The following is a 17,667-nucleotide window of genomic DNA, read 5'->3' as shown; positions in this document are numbered from 1 at the left end:
GTGAACATAGGCCACCTGCATATTGTACCCTCGAAATCAGACACCGGACTTTTATTAGACGTGCGCAGTATTCTGTACACTGATTTTTTAAAGGTAAAATAAAGTTGTCCGTGTGCTTAACTAATTAAGCACTACGCCATGAAGACTTATGGGGCAGTGGATATATAGACCAACGTTTTCTTGACCTCGGAAGTAGTTGGAAGTGAGCGGTCTGCTTCATGCCCCGGCCGCTTAACCCCCGGGGAAATAGCCCTAGGTACCCATTGGGTAGGAGGTTGGGTGGGCCTCAGTGCCGGTCTGGACGACGAGAAAATTCTTGCCCCCACCGGAACTCGAACTCCGACCTCTTGGTCGTTCAGCCCATAGCCAGCCGCTATACCGACTGAGCTATCCCGTTACAGAATTTAATTGTGTTACTATCGGGTGGTATGATGAGTGTTTTGGAAGCGATTGTAGCTTAAGATGAGGTTCTCTCCATAGTTCGCCTAGAAGGGCTGAGGACAACGAAATACCTCAATCTGTCTAGCCGTGACAAGGCCCAAGATCGAACCGATCACCTCTCGAATAAATGTCTACAGCGTTACCTGTAGAGTAGTCTGCCCTGTTATCATGAATTTAAGATGTCAAGATGGAGAAGATGAAGAAGTGTAGCATACACGATGTGTTCTTAGTTACCTTGTGTCAGGAGTACTTTTGTTTGCAGTAAATCAAAATTTGCAGATTCACAATCTTAAGACGGTGTACGAAACCGGAAGAAATACGTTCGTTCATTTCTAGCCCACTTCTCTTATTTTGAAAACGTGAAAGAAGGATTATGCGATTTCCATGCTGTCGGCGTGTCAGTATATGTGTGCGCCTGTGAATCCCCTCCGGCCTATTGGCTTTTGAATGCCTGAACCAGTATGTGTGAAATTTGATACGTATATCACGGCACCTGAACCCATCTCAACGGCGTGCTTCGTAAATCCCTCCCAACAGTCTGTGTGTCTGTATGTGTATCCCTCCTATCGTTGCTAGGCAAAGGCTCGGTAAAAACATTACCGCGGCAGCGAATACACACGCAACAGTAGAAGAATTGCTAGACGCGTGTATATCTGGGACTCGTGGCCCACTATTGTTGCTAGGTAACAACTCGGTAAAGACGTTCCCGCAGAAGTGAAGAATTTTTGAAGATGTCGTTTCCTATGCGGGCTGTGTCGTATCAAAGGAAAGCAGGCGATTAATTCTTCCCAGAACTTCCTCTTATATATTGTCACGTGTCACAAGTCCGTCAAAAGTAATTGATGGATTATGAATTTACACGAAACTGTTTTATTGGACGACTCGTTTACAATTAAACATAGAATCAGTAAATGACAACAAACAAACTCCGTGGGTTTAGTCCGCAAGCGAACTATACCGACCGAGCGATCGCCGCATGTAGGCGAAATTAGTGCCAACTTTTGCGGATAGAGGGTGTCGCGTGGTCAGCGCAACGAATCCCCACGGCCGTTAATTTCGGTTTTCTAGATCGGAGCTGCTATTTCCTTGAAATAGCTCCTCAGTTATCCTCACGAGGCTGAATCGATCCCGTTCCAGACCCACTACTTCTCAGAAAAATGGTGAATCGAACCCGGACCTATGGATCTGTAGCCAGGAACTCTGACCACTAGACGACAGAGGCGGGCTCACTACAATCACTCTGACATGATTTCTTCCAGGAGATGCGACCTAACTAATCCAGCGTTTCTGATCACTCTTCTGATCCCCGCCCTGCTGAGCAGAGCAGAAGCTTACTGCTTTTGTCGTACCTTGTCGAATAGTTCAATTTCCTTGCTGCTATGCAAACGACTCTCTCGTTACTACGAGAATACACGTTTACCTAGCCGTTGACTTGCAATGGACGCTGTTTTCACGCAACTGCCTCAAACAGTTCGTTACCTAGGAATTGCTAGCTGTTGACTAGCAATAGACGCTGAGTGCGTTACCTAGGAAGTGACACTTCTCTATGCAGTGTCACAGTTGTACATACACACGTCTGTGCTTCGGAACATCGGTTGGGGTAGCCCTGCCTTCTATTTTGATGAGATTCAAGCCGAACAAGGGCATTGAATGCCATCAAACTAGGCTGCACAGGAATGCGTCTGCGGGAACAGTGACACTGGAAGTGAGCTTGTGAGATTCATGCAGAAATGGACTAACTGCCAAACTAGACCAGCGGTTCCCAAATGCTCTCACCAGTGAAATACAAAAGTTTTGCGCGGAAATAAGTGAAAATAAAGACATTGATTCCGCAGTTAAATCGATTTTTCCTATGCCCTCACAAGGAAGTTGCGTTATCTTCTTCGCCTATGCTAACCATACAAACTGATCGAGTGTAAAAGTGACACAGCGAGCAGTATTGGTTTGCATGTTTGGAAGTAGATGATCCTCTTTAGGCATCATCTACACGAGCGCACAAAATGCGTCCGTTGTAACGAACGTACTTTGCTGAGGACACCACACAGTTGCAGAATGCGGTGCGTAGTTTTCTGTCTGCAATGGAGCCAGAAGAAAGCATAGAATTCGCCTCTCTTGTTTATTTCTACAACGGACGTCACGACGTTCGTTACAACGGACGCATTTTGTGCGCTCGTGTAGACGCTGCGCTGCACTTCTTTTAGACATAGAAGCAATCCATGGAACACTTCCCTCTATGAGAAGCTAATAGTTGCTCAGTTAGTCAAGAAATTCCAAACGTTTCTGTGACGTCAAGATTTCGTTACCCTGTTCACAAGTGCCTGCCTGCCACTGGTCCCTAACCTGATCTATACATGAATTCACGGTACCGTCCTAGTTCTTTAATTTACGTTTCATTGTTATCTCCCAACTGCGCTTAGATCTTCCAAGTATTTTTTTTTTCGTCTTCATGTCCTAGTAAAAATTTCTCACCTTACAAGTGCTTGCTACATGCCCATCCGTCCCACCGCGGCTCGTCCGCAATGATTTCATCATCCTAATAATATTCAATGGGCAGGATAAAATATGAGGCGCCTTATGATGCATTTCTCTCCTCCCCACACTTTCTTAGTGTTCTGAGTATAATCCTCAGTACCCTGTTCTCAAGTGGCCTTCGTAGTCTAGAGGTAACGTTCCCACCTCATGACTCGTAGTACCCGTGTTCAGATACCCGGCGGAGGTCGTCGAATTTTTAAGGGCGGAAAAATTCAGGGAACAAGTCCTCCGGGAGGGACTTTAAGCCGTGGGTCCCGTGTCGTAGCTTTACGGCACGTAAAAGAACCTCATATCTCCAAAGGAGGTCACTGAGCCAAATTAACGGACGTTTCCCACCCAACAGTAGTCTCTAATATCTCCGGTAAATGGGGGAAGTATTATAGATACCTCTCAGTAGAGCCGGTCACTCTGGCTGGGCGGGACTGATGGTAAGCACCAGTACCGGTAGGATATAGAGACTGGTAGAAATCATAGAGGGAAGCACAATGGACTAATACAGGTCTAAGTGCATGGGGAGACCCACCCTCTCCAATAACTAACTAACTAACTAACTAACCAACCCTGTTCTCAAATAGGCCTGGTCTGTGTTCTTCCCTTAATGCGAGAATCAGATACAAAACAACAGGCAAGATTACAGTTTTGTATTTTTTAATCTTTAAGTTTTTACGTAGCAGGCGAGAAGGAAACTAATTCTGAATTGAATGTTGGCTTTGTTTTCCGCCTGCTTCTGCTGGCTTCTAGCATGGCTTACTCTGAAGATGGAGGCAGTATTTTCCTTCGAAACGTCGGAATATCTCCGAATTACTCGAGATGACAACCCACATGACTGTACTCTTCATAGTCACCGACGTGAGAACCTCGAGTCCTAGAAGAACACTTTGCTTCACACTGTCATGTGATGGCTTGACTATAGACGGGGTTTTGGAACGGTAACTGAAATCTTTGGTACAGCGCATGACTACACTTTACAGTTCTCTGTTACACACAGATTACTTTCCGAAGTCACGTCTTCAGTAGCCCTTGCTTGGTAGCGGCTTCCAGCGGCGGACGTTACCCTTCCTCTGGGTTACTGAGCTATGCCCAGCCCCATCTACCAGCTTCTAGCATCAACAGCTCACAACGACTGAGCCCCAGTGGTTATCTATCTCACTCAGAAACAAAGTAACCGCTGTCATGTACTGCTTATAACATCTCGACACGGACCGATCCTCTGTTGCAGTATAGTTCTTGCTGTGGAAACATGCTTTTTTGCTGAGCCCTTACTTAGCAGCTGCTGTTGCATAGTCGTTTATTTCGTTGCTTAGCAGTGGGTTTATATACAATTCATAAATTCACCTCATGAAGTTTCTCGCGTGATGGATGTTATCTTGTTTTTACTTTTACGTTTCTCAGCTACGCCCACATCTAACCACTTCCTACACGTATCTCACACAGCTTTCTGATTCTTACTTACATGCTTTCTATTATTCTTAGTGGAGTGAGACTGAGTCCACTTGGTACTGCAGCCACTACTGGCCTATTGTACCGGCCCCAGATGATAGATAATGGTGATTGTGGAGTAGTTGGTGGAATGAAAATTAGCAGGGGAAACCGAAGTACTCTGAGAAAACATGCCCGCATTGCCACTTTGTCCGCCACAAATCCCACATGACCTGACCCGGGCTCGAACCCGGGACACCGCGGTGGGAAGGCGGTGACTAACCGCCTGTGCTATGGCAGACCCATTTCTTGCATGTTACGCCTGCCACGTACCACAAAATCACCGCTGTGATAACCTCAAATCTTAGCATAAATAAGAATTCTTGCTTGATTTGCATTATTCAAACTGCACGCTCCTTGTCCTTATGTTATGCTTATGACATACATATATATAGGCCTACGTGTACGTGGTACATATGGTTAGACCCACCCAGTGTCATGACATACCTCAATTCTGGTACGTTGCCCCGAGTTCGTTACGAAATTATGTGTTCCACAGTTTGTTCTAACCGTTCTCCACAGATGAGTGGATAGTGGAGACGTCTTGAACAGCTATAAGAACTAGCTGTGGTACGTCCCTAATTTCGTAGCGAGTCTCATGCTTAGAAATAAGGTGCGTCATGAAATTGATTTCGAGAACGGACGTTCAACAGTTCAGCTGGATTCAAGACTTTCACAAGAACAGGCGAAATTTCCTGTGCTTGTAAGGTCTTCACCTTTCCAACCCGGGGTTTCACCTTTCCAACCAGTTCACCGATTTACATGAGGAGTCTCGAATCTGCGACAGTAAAATATTGTTATGAGTCCCCAGGGGCGAGGACCTGAGAATGACTGCCCTGGCGAGGACCAGCAGCAGTTGTAAACGACAGACCCAACATCTCATCACAGAGGATGTTACATAAGGACAATAACTACAAATGTTCAGTTGGGAAGAAATACTGTTTGTGGGTCTCAAGGGGCTTGGCATTTGTCGTAAAGTAAAAGAAGTAAAAAACAAAAAGTAAGTTATCCCTGTAACAGGCCGTGGAGGCCCAAGGGTTGTGAGACGTTGAGGTTCCCACATTTTCTAGGCGGCAAGGTTGGCAGGCCTACGCGCCGGCCGCCCTTTACCCCCAAGAATATTGCTGACACTCATTTCTGTTAGAGGCTGAGTCGACCCCAGGGTCATAGTGCGGCTGGAAGGATTAGGTAAATTGAAAAAATTTCAATGACATCGGGATTCGATCCCGCGACCTTTCAGCTTGTAGCATAGTGCCTCAACCAACTACCCTACCGCGTGCCCCCTAGTCGTAAAGTAACTCTTGACTCTAAAATATATTTCAGTTGGAAGGGAGACGCTATTCAGAGAGGACTTGAGGGCAGAAGGTGAAGAATCTTCACTGTTAGAAGGCGTTACCAGTCAACTACTAACGAAGACACTGTGGGCTGGAAAAAACTTCGCTTCTGATTTCTTAAGTGTGGAAATCAGCGATGGCTCTGTAATTACGAGTGGTAAAGTGCTAAAGTGGTCAGTTAATGCAAAACCCCGTCTACAGGCACTCCATAGTACGTGGCATTGTTTACCTACTCTGTCACTATGAATTGGGAGGGGACACCGAAATACTTGGGGGATACCTGCCCCAATGTCACTTTGTCCACCACAAATCCCACATGACGTGACCTGTGGTCAAACCCGGGCCGCCGCGCTGGGAAGACGGAAGCTGTCCGCCTGAGCTATGGCGCGGCCCGTAGATTTTCTCAGTTTTCTGGAGGCCTGTTGAAAACTAGGCAATATCGCTGCCAGGGTAACCTGTGTCTCCGGCTAGGTTCGAAATGAGCGGTCGTGAGCCGAGATTTGAACCTGGTACCTCCTGAATACAAAGCATGAGTGCTACCCAGTTGACCGGCAAGCTCATTTGTTTGAGAAAAGGCGTTAGTGAATTAATAGAGGTCAGATGTTAGAGCACCCTGTTACAGACAGGCTGTGTCAGTCAATGACTCTGATGTTGCAATAGTGTCACACCCAAGTTTAATAATCTTTGTATCATGCGCGTCGCGCCGTGCTGTGTACGTCTGTCTGTCTTTCCTTTCATTTTAATAGAGACCGCTTCCTGGAGGCAGGGCGAACTTTCGGTCTACTTGAAGGGTCAGGGTGAAACTTCCGCAACCGCTAACGCGTTCCGCAAACCCGCCGTCATATTCCGCCTACCGGCCCACGCAATAATGCTCTTTCCTGGTATGTGACCGATGTTTCGGAGGAACGAAGCAAGCAAAATTTTCTCTCTTGCTTATGTTCCTCTTGGACATTATCTGTGAATTTCTACCGGGGTAGGATTGTATCCTTCGTCGTTATCACTGGAAGAACCTCAATCGAGCAATATCTTTTTTTTTTTCGCTTAGTGGGCTGTGGAGTCCAACTGGGTACACTCGGCAAGGCGGCCACTGACCTATTGTACCTGCCCTGAGTGATTATGATGATGGAGAATTTGGTGGAATGAAGATTGGCAGGGGAAACCGAAGTACTCGGAGAGAACCCGCCCCAGCGCCACTTTGTCCACCACAAATTCCACTTGACGAGACCCGGGATCGAACCCGGGCCGCCGCGGTGGGAAGCCAGCGACTAACCGCTTGAGCTATGGCGCGGCCGAGCCATAGCTTACACGAGTCTGAATATATAATTATTCCAGTTTTGTACACATAACGAGTCCTACAGGACCCTGTAGTACACGCTTACATCTTCAGAGGCTGATGAAATTAATAATTGCCTAAAAACGAAGGGCACGACCTTCGTGAAATTCAACGTATCTGAACATGGTATGGCTCTGTTTGGTTTTCCCGCCATCTGCTTGCCCTCCGGTCAGGTTACGTTCAAGGAGAAGAGAAGAAAACGTTGAATACGTATCAGCAATACCCGCCCGCGTCGCTACGGCCACCGGCCGGAAGATTATTTCGGCCATTGGCCGGCAACCGTACCTACCTTTCGCGTGCTGTTCATCTCACAGAGTTCAGTGTAATGTAATTGGATGTAATTACATCGAATTTCAACCATTATAAGTGAAATTAGGATGTGTATTTATGATTGCGTTAGTCGTAACATCCCACAGAATCAACGTTAGCAGATCCATCTGTGCTCACGCTTTGCTGTGCAAGCCCGGCAAGTGGCGTTCCCAGCGGCAGTACGGCGAACTCTCAACACACCCTACCACTCAAGGTCGTCTCACCGTTACATTTCAGTTTATACAGAGTGTCGCAAGAGGAAAAGTTAGTATTCTGGGAGGACAAGTATCGGTCGTTCTAAGAAGGAAAAGTGTACATGTACATGTGTCCTATTTCGAACGGTTTCCGAGATAGAGCTGTGTCACTGTGCAGTTCCAAAATTGTTGATAAGAAAGATATATTGCGTACTGATTCTAATACGGGTATTTATTATTCAAGTGTTTACCCTAGTATAATGCATATTCGAAAATTCCACCGTCAACATGAATGCACTTCGAAACTCGTGTGAGGACATGGCGTATAGCTCGTCCGTACACTCGCAGCCACCCTTCATGCAGGCCGTTACATCTATCCGCAACCTGAGGCGGCGCCGTGCTCTGGCGACGGTCCGTTTCGCATGCAGAAGAAGAACAAGATGTTGAAATTTAACAATAAAAAGAAACAATTATTGTGTTTCTGAACATTATTCATTGTCCTGTGTTTATTTAAAACACAACGTTTCGGAAATTGGATTCTGTATCCTTCTTCAGATGAAACTTACCAAGTTGGGCCCAAATGGTCAATCTGCGTACGAGTGTTGGGCTAATTTTGAGTGGCCACGACAGTGTACCGGAAACCAACTCGTACAGGTCGTAATCTGCTCTTCAAGGCCAACCACCCACACCACGTGTGCAAGGACGTCCTTCATAGTTTGATCACTCGAACCAAGGTCAGATATCAGGATCTGAAGGCTTTCAACAACGAATGTAAAAGCGCAAGAAGAAATGATCTGATATTTAATATCCGCAAGAATTCGCTGACTCCGTAATGGAACCATTGTGAAGCAACTGCCCTGCTTCAGATGCAATGTACCAGGGTACGATCATTCCATGCGTTAAGGGCACCTCTGAGAAATTAGGTACTGTTTCAAAACCAGGAACATTTTCAAAATTAACATACACTCCGTGAGATATTGATGAAAACTGGACCGGTTAGGGATACCCAACAGACGCAGTGTGTGTACAGCATCCCATGCGATTGTGGTTGATGTTACATCGGCGAAACATGCAGACCTTTAGAAAGAAATAAAATTTGACACAGGGTCCGCTTGAAAAATCAGAATTAGCCCAACATGCGTACGAAGAGGGCCACAAAGCGAAAGTCTTGCATATTGAACCGAACACCACATGCAGGAAATACAAGGAATACGCCCACATGTCTCTGGTAGACCGTCCGAACAGTCAACCTTGCTTGGACATCTCTCCCATGTGGACTCCCATTATCGCAGAAGAAGTCAGGAAACTACAACTCCGTCCAGTGTGGATTATGTATAAAAATTGTGTTTTTATGTTGATACCATGCAGAGAATTTGTCTCTTTAGTGATGGCTTCTGTTCTGACAGTATTCTGAAGTTAATAAAAAAATCCGTGAAACAGTGCATGGCCATAGGCGCTAGGCCTCATGTTTGTGGAGTTTTCTTAATGTTTTGAATGTCTGTCTTAACTGTCGCTGGGGGTTAATGCTGTGCTTGGCTTATTTATCCTGACTTGTGTTGGTGCTGTGTCCGGAGATATGGACTAGCTCTATCGATTGGGGCTAACTGAGTAAGTTTCACCTGAAGACGGAGACAGAATCCAGTCTCCGAAACGCTGTGTATTTTAAATAAAAAGAGGACAATGATAATATCCAGAAACATAATAATTGTATTAATATACCATCGGCACAAACTTTTAAAATGAAAGAAAGTAGAGGACAGTAGAGATATACTCGTACGAGTAGAACACTGTGAAGACAGTGCGGACGCTAAAGGAAATATGACGGCGATGATGAAGAAGGAGTAAGACACATGTAACCATTTACGAAGTTATTTCAGCCCAGTACTGCAACGAAACAAAACTGCTTTCACAGTTGACCAGCCCCTAGCCTAGACACTATACTGACTGAGCTATCCCGACTGTTCAGGGTTCTTAATAGGAAATCAATACTAAATATGCCTAAGCGTTCCCAGTTTCGTGTTACATGTTGAAGTGCTGTAGCGCGAAATTGGATTGTAACGAAATTGAACATTTATCAGCGGATCTCCAGGTTTTCCAAGGAACTCGGTTTGAGATTTGACGGCGAAAGGAAACTCAATCAGTTGGGTTTCCGGTATAATACACGTGCATCCGGAAGGTGCGTGTTGTTGTGAGCCGCATTGTGGCGAGGTCACGCCGGCGATTTCGCTGCCCGTTAATTGACTGTGATGAGTGGGAGAAATAACCCGGTGCTTCAGAAAATCTGTTCCACATATTGCTTCAGAAATCTCAGAGTAAATCGTCATTGAATCATTGAAATGATGGCGAAGTTTAGGTTTTCCATTTTATGCCTAAATTTCATCTGAATAATTTTTAATCGTATATGTTCATTTTCAGGATGTTAATAAAACTTGGGAAACTATCAGAGAGAATATAAAAATGTCTGCCAAAGAGAGTCTAGGTTATTATGAACCGAAGAAGCATAAGCCATGGGGGGGTAACGGGCGGCCGGCCGGCGCGTAAGGCTGACCTCACCATCTGTGAGCCGATTGTCTGGAAAATGTGGGAGCCTCAACGTCTCGCAACCCTTTGGGCCTCCATGACATTTTACAGGAATAAATTTACCTGTACCTTTTATATTCCCTGAAAGTCTGTTGCCACACACCTTACATCAATTGATGGTAATGTCGTTGGGACCAAGGAGTTTTTCATTGCCACGTGTTGGTATCATTGATGGCAGGAAACTATAAATTTGCCGTAGCCCTTGGTGGCACGATATATATCATTCTAACTTTCATTAATATCCATCATTTAGTTCAAAGGTCATGGGGGAAGGCGGACAGTGTGCACCAGAACCTTATCTGCCCTAACAAACAAGGCTGCAAAGGCTCAGCTAACACCGGATATCCACATGACATTCTGAATTCGCATTCATGAGTATGTAGAGTCTGATTTTTTTTACGCATGGCTGCTTTTAACTTTTTTTATATATATATCCGTTTATTTGTACAATCGGCCCATACTAAGGACTATAAGCACATCTTGTGAAATACTCAATCTAAGGCTTAAATACTAATAAAAGAACATGTCAGGGAGAGTAATGCTCCAGTGAGCATTCTCTAGGAACCTATTTCGAGTATAACTTTAGTACAGTATGTATTGCATTTATGTGAAGCGCGTCGTTAGGTCAGTTGGCTTATGCCTTTGAGTCTTCTGGGCTCGTCTGCGTCGTTTAATAATGTGGTTGTCAATGAAGAAGGCAGTCTTCTGGGATTTGGCACCGTGTATAAGTGGTGTCAACCGACGTTTCGGAGGAACGTATCGCCTCCATCTTCAGGGTAGAAGAAAAAGTATAAGAAATCTGCAAGCGACAAGACCGTGAGAACGGTAAAAGCAGTCTGCTTTTACCGTTCTCACGGTCTTTTTCTTCTACCCTGAAGATGGAGGCGATACGTTCCTCCGAAACGTCGGTTGACACCACTTATACACGGTGCCAAATCCCAGAACACTGCCTTCTTCATAGTCACCGCCGTGAAAGCCTCAAATCTTACAATGTGGTTGTCAGTTCGTTTGTATGTATTGTTATCTTGTCTTTATATTTGCGGCTCATGTGTGTAGCTTCTTCCCGTACTGTGGTATGCCTAGGTCGGCATGTAGTAATCTGTTTGGGACGTACCACGGTGCATTGACTGTAGCGCGAAGTATACTTTATTTTGGAATCTCTGCAACATTTCTATATTGGATGTACTTGCAGTTCCCCATAATGATGCTCCGTAAGTCCAAATAGGCTTCAGTATTGTCTTGTATACTAGAAGTTTATTTTCGGTAGACAGTTCTGACTTTCTGCCAGTTAGCCAATGCATCTGACTAAATTTAATGTCCAGTTGTTTTCTTTTGGCGAGAATATGTGTGCGCCAGGTCAACCGCCTGTCCAGGTGAAGGCCTAAGTATTTGATGTTTTTAACTGATTGCGCAGTAGTGTTTAGTGTGTGCATGGGTCGCCATGGTTCGTCTCACTCCCTCCTACCCAAAAGCAGCCGGAGCCGCAGCCATTGTCCTTGCTTCTTCTTGCTATCTTCTGGAGTCTTCTCACGCCCATTTCAGAGGACACGTCTAAAAAGATGGTCTATAAATTCCGTAGAGAGAAAAGATTCGTTTCCGTCTATACGTCGGTCACTAACATCACCACGATCCCTACTGGTGTGACTAATATGCTTGCTGTGGTTATAATTATTAATGGCTACCGTAATTACTGCATTTCAGTAAGGTAAGATAAAGTTGTCTATGGCAGTGGACCTCGGCACTAGTTGGAGGTGAATGGTCAGCTTCATGCCCCGGCCGCTTTATCCCCAGAGAAGGAGCCCCTGGTACCCATTAGATAAGGGGCTGGGTGGGCCCCATAACCGATCTGGACCATGTGGAGAAGATCTCATCCTTACCAGGACTCGAAACTCCGACTCCTCTTCTGTCCGGCCCATAGGCAGTCGCCCTCCCAGTAGTGCCCCTAATTCCTGCTACATCGCATTATTATGGGGTATCTTAAGAAATTATACGTAGGAATTTGGGATGGGCTCCCGTGACGTAACTCTGATGTCAAACACGTGCTTTCACTGAAACTAACGGTGGTCGGAAATCAGGGCAGTCATAAGCGTCCTTATCAGCTATCGTCCAGACCGGTTCTGGGGTTCACGCTGCCACCTATCCAGGGGGGGGGGGGGCGTTGAGCTGACCACTCACTCTAACTACTCGTAGTGCAGAGCCCAAGAATACATCCACTCCCCCATACATGTTCATAGCACAGTGCTTAATTAGTAAAGAACAAGGGACAAATTTTGTCAGGACTAAGTCCCTTGCACTGCGGCCACTTCTGGCCTATTGTACCAGCCCCAGATGATAGGTGAGGGTGATTGTAGAGCAATTGGTGGAATGAAGATTGGCAGGGGAAACCGAAGTACTCGGAGAAAACCTTCCCCAGAGCCACTTTGTCCACCACAGATCCCACCTGACCAGACCCGGGATCGAACCCGGGCCGCCGCGGTGGGAAGGCAGCGACTAACCGCTTGAGCTATGTCGCGGCCTCGTCTACCCTTACTACTATTTCAGTAGTTCCTGGTAAGGACAGACTTTGAATACCAGATTAGAATTTTAATTACAGGAAATTGTTATGTGTGGTTTTACTTAAGAGACCTTGATGAAATTAGAATTATCAGAAAACATGGAATCGGGACTTCACAAGAAAACCGTAGTTCAGTAAAATGGCTGACGAACGTCATAATGTCTCTGGAGTAAGAACAGTTAACCTTGGTCGAGGGACGAGGAGCAGGCCCTCATCTACAGAGGCTCAGAGGCGGTGATGTACTATGTTTGCAGTTGCATCAGTTCAAGGGAAGCAGGTGACTGAACTGACCTGGTTTAATTTTGCTATTTCAAAGTATTTGTATTTTCAAAGCGAATCGGCCGTAAGAAATCTAACACAAAAAGAACTTGTTGTGCCAGGACGGGCTAAATCACGCAACTTCTGCTACTTACCACATGATTTGACTGTATGCATACCAAAGTTACAATTAAATTATACAGACAAACAAAAACAAACTCCGTCGCTTTTAGTCCGCAAGCGAACTATACCGACCGAGCGACCGCCGCTTGTCGGCGAAGTTAGTGCCAACTTTTGTGGATAGAGGTGTCGCGTTGTCAGCGCAACGAATCCCCACGGCCGTTAATATCGGTTTTCTGGACCGGAGCCGCTATTTCCTTGAAATAGCTCCTCAGTTATCTTCACGAGGCTGAGTGGACCCCGTTCCAGACCCACTACTAAGAAAATCTGGTAGCGCCAGGAATCGAACCCGAACATCTGGATCTGTAGCCAGGAACTCTGACCAGTAGACCACAGAGGCGGTCTAAATTATACTAAACTGTAATTTTAAAACCTTTCGAAGGGACCCAACAAAGTAGGTGTCTCCCCCCTTCACCTGAGGAAGGAAACATATCTAGTTTCCGAAACGTTCTGTTTTCTTAGAATTCAGGGCTGTGGACAAACCCCAGTAATTCTGAGTGTAATTTTACCTGTTCTTATTTGGTATGGAACGTTGTCTTTCGCCCTGAGGAAAGAACATTTGCGGTTTCCATGGTGAAAGATTACCTTTGTAGTTTACCTGACGACGTAATCAGTAACCCAGGTTCTGCAGAGTGGAATGTTTATATACCGGCAGTGAATATGATGGATTCTGTTTTCTAATGCATTCGTCAAAACAAAAATGCACGCAGAGAGGCTGAGCTTATTGGTTGCTTGTTGGGGGTCCTCTTCGATTCTGAAAACGGAGGCATTTCGTTCCCCCGAAACGTCGGGCTTCTTGACGTCACTGCTCAGAAGGTAATACTGTTCGGTTATGTTAGCACAGTTGGTAGTTACGTATTAACATGTGACCCAGGTACCTAAATTTACGGCTATGTTGTCCGTCACGTCATTGCAGCCAACAATATAAGTTTAAAAACCCCTTATAAGATTGTTAGGTGTTTATTTTTTTAAAAAGAAAACCAAATCCTTGAAGTTCGGTTTGAGAGCCTCAGAACTGTGGTTATGAAGAGTTTTACACTCTGGGATATAACTTCATGTAGTCGGCTTAAAGTCAACCGACATTTCGTAGGAACATGTCGCCTCTATATTCTGGGCCGAAGAATGAGACAAGTAACGCCTTGAAGACGTGTGGGAGAGTTGAGGTATAGCTCCACCATTCTTGACCTCGACAATAGATGGCGGTAAGCGTTGAGCTTAACGCCCCGGCCACTTTACCTCTGGGGAAACAGCCCCACTGTACGAATTGCATAGGAGGCTGGGTGGGCCCCAGAGAAATAGTTTTTCCTTGTCGAATCGATCCCATCGCTATACGGACTGAGCTTTCCCGATTTTCTGATTTGGCGGTAACTTTGTTGTGTCCCTGATACGTCAGCAAGTGCACTTGTAATGTGAGCAAGGACAGACCGCTGTTATGACGCCCCGTATGTTATCCTCGTACGCAGAATTTGCCAGATTGGTTGCTATGGGTTTGTGCTGACACTCCGTACTGCAAGCGGGTATCAGACATGACGCCCTAAAGCCGGAATAGACTTCACTGCTAGGCAACTACTCGGTAAACACCCCCGAGGAAAAGAATACTCAAGCAACAATCGAGTAACTTCCGTTGCCTTTCCAGCAAAACAGAGAGGCCGTGTTTTCTGCGTGGTGTGTGCAAAGTGATTATAAAGAAGAGTTCAATTGAGAAGAGTCAGTCGAGTTTCCAGCCGGGATATGAGCTTGGGAATTGAATTGAGTCGAGCCTTCGGAGTTGGCAGTTGCAGAATAATGGCAAGAAAGGAATTTGGCTGTGCAAAGAAGACTTCATGTGTGATTTGAAGAGATAGTGGGACTGCTATAAATCTGTTGCCAGGACACGGGTAGTGAAGAAAGGTCCCTAGTGCGTGTGTACCGGTGAACTGTAAAGTGTAGCTATAGCGATAGCGCCGTATTGCCCGTAGTCTCGAGTTGTGTGTGTGTGTGTGTCAGTAAATGCAATCAAAACCCCTGTCTTATAAGTCAGGCGCAAATCCCCCTAAATCGTGACATACTGCGTATTAGAAGCGTATTGGAAGTGAAGTGAACTGAAGTGAAGTGAAGTAAATGACATTACGCATCCATGACTGTTGGTTTCCTTTTGTTTGTGTTTTGGGTGTTGTATTTTTTTTTCTCTCTGTAATTGTTGTATTTGTTGCAGTTGTTTGTATTTCTCTGTAATTGTTGTAGTTGTTAATCGTATTTGGTTTGTATTCACTGTGGTAGGATGTCGTTATTGTTGTGTTTTGTGTATTGTATTTTGTTTGAACGTGTTGTCACTTAGTGTAATGTGTGTTACATGTATGTTGTCTCCCATTGTGTACTACTGCCACCGGGCTCAAACCCAATTGCAGTATAATAAATAATATATATACATATACATATATATATATATAGAACCCGAAAGAAATAGACTCGTGTTAATGAGGGCTAAGAGGGTGACCAAAGACAATAGCTGGATGGTTCAGGGTACCAGGGCTCTGAGTCTTGTGGTTTGTTTTGCCACACGCGAAGTAATGTAGACTGTAAGGGTTAGAATGTTTGGGCAGAGTCTGGAGGGAAATAGTCGTAGCCTAACGGAGTTACTATCCTAGTATTTACATGGAAGGACTGAGTAAAACTGCAAAAGCTCTTAGTCAAACATCCGACGTCCCGGACAAGATTCGAACCGAGAACCTCCCAAATACGAGCCAGAGTCTCGCCGCTACGCCATACTACTTGGTCTTGTTTGATCTTCAATATTGTGACACCGTGAAGAGTGGTACTTGAGTCTCTGCCTTTCAGGGGAGCACACTTTCGTATTCTACTACCAGAGAACATGATTTACCTCAGAAGGACGAGCACATGAGCACTTTGCCTGTAGTTCTGTATGGGTGTGCAACTTGGTCTCTGAAATTAAGGAAGGAACGTAGACTTTGGGTGCTGAGGAGAATATTTTGACTGAGGAGGGAGGAGGCTACAGGATGTTGGGATGTAAGACGTTGAAGTCGGGTAGATGTTTGTCGACGTTTTGGAATAATGCATGACATCCACCTTCATGGGCGAAGCGTAAACCAAGCAAGGAAACCACTAAGAACCGAGCTGCAATTACGTCTCTCCGAAACGTAGGCAGACTTCTACCGGGCTACCCGACGTTATATCCCAGACCTAAATCTGCCCTAAATTAAATAATCGGACTAACTCAAACTAATTTGGTGGTTGCTCACTAATTACAAGCTGATTAATTTAATTCACATTAAGTGATTAAATATGCCGGTTACGGTAGTCGAGCGGTATAAGGCATGCACTGTCTTCGCTCGCTCGGAAGTCGGGATCGTGGCTTCGAATCCTTCTCAGGGCATGGATGTTTAATGTGTGTGTGTGTGTGTATGTGGCGCGCGCGCGCGCGCGCGTTTTTCTGTATTTGTGTACAGGTAGAGGCCCTTCCCCAAGGAGTCCTACCGAATGTCTGAGATCTAGTAAACCGAAGTGAAACGGAGAGTTTCATGGAGGTAGGCCGAGGCCCAATTTGGGGCTGTAGCGCCCAAAAAAAAAATAAATAAATAAAATACCGAAAACATGCATCCAAAATTGGACGGTTGCATATCCCAGTAACCAAAATGAAGCAGACAGGTGAGGACTGGTTCCATCTTATCATGAAAGCTGTCTGTACGTGTAGTCTCGTCATAATGTAAGGTGCACGTGTGCCGCTCTTCTGCTCAGGGAGGGAGCATAGTTGCTGGGGCTTGTGGACGCCAAGAGGACACATCTGAGGCCTGCATCCTATTCTTTTTAACTGTCTAGGGACCTTTGGACGGCCATCTTGCAGCCAGTAGTGCAGCGAAATTGGGCGGGTTACCCAGTGGATAAGCACAGCATCTGTTGTGTGTGCAATGTGATGATGGTGTTTTCTTGCAGATCCAGAAGAAGAGGCGCATAGCCGCCAAGGTGTACTGCCGGAACATTAAGAACGAGTGCTCCAAACCGACTTGTGATGAACCGGTTCTCTTCCCAGGACGGTGCTGCAAAGTCTGTCCCGGTGACTTCAACAGTAAGTTGCTTTAAGTCTTGAGGCTAACAATAAGTGTGCGTCGTGATGCTAGCACAAGCACTGGGAAAGAGCCACGCCAATTTTTTTTTAATTCGCTTAGTGGGGGATGGAGACCAACTGGGTCCACTCAGCACGGCGGCCACTGATTGGCCTATTGTAGCCTGCCCCGGGTGATTATGATGATGGAGAATTTGGTGGAATGAAGATTGGCAGGGGAAACCGAAGTACTCGGAGAAAACCCGCCCCAGCGCCACTTTGTCCATCACAAATCTCGCTTGACCAGACCAGGGATCGAACCCTGGCCGCCGCGGTGGGAAGCTATGGTGCGGCCATAGGTCTATCTCCACGCCACTGAACGTATTCATTATGTGGTGCGCAAAAACGCATAGGAACACCTGGACTCTTACCAT

At 45.7% G+C, this 17,667-nt stretch overlaps 1 protein-coding gene across 2 annotated transcripts in view; it reads left to right on the top strand.

Annotated features, from left to right (window-relative positions):
• Nucleotides 1–17,667, top strand: part of LOC111864519 (dorsal-ventral patterning protein Sog) — a 270,870-nt gene that overhangs the window by 216,202 nt on the left and 37,001 nt on the right. For both annotated transcript variants that reach the window (XM_023851818.2, XM_023851817.2), the window contains exon 3: nucleotides 17,125–17,257. In XM_023851818.2, coding sequence (XP_023707586.1) covers nucleotides 17,125–17,257 — 133 coding nt within the window. The remainder of the gene's footprint in view (nucleotides 1–17,124; nucleotides 17,258–17,667) is intronic.

Source organism: Cryptotermes secundus, unplaced genomic scaffold, assembly GCF_002891405.2.
Source record: "Cryptotermes secundus unplaced genomic scaffold, Csec_1.0 scaffold960, whole genome shotgun sequence".
In the NCBI taxonomy this organism is placed as follows: Eukaryota; Metazoa; Arthropoda; class Insecta; order Blattodea; family Kalotermitidae; genus Cryptotermes; species Cryptotermes secundus.
The sequence above is the reverse complement of the archived record's forward strand: the minus strand, read 5'-3'. Positions and strand labels throughout refer to the sequence as shown.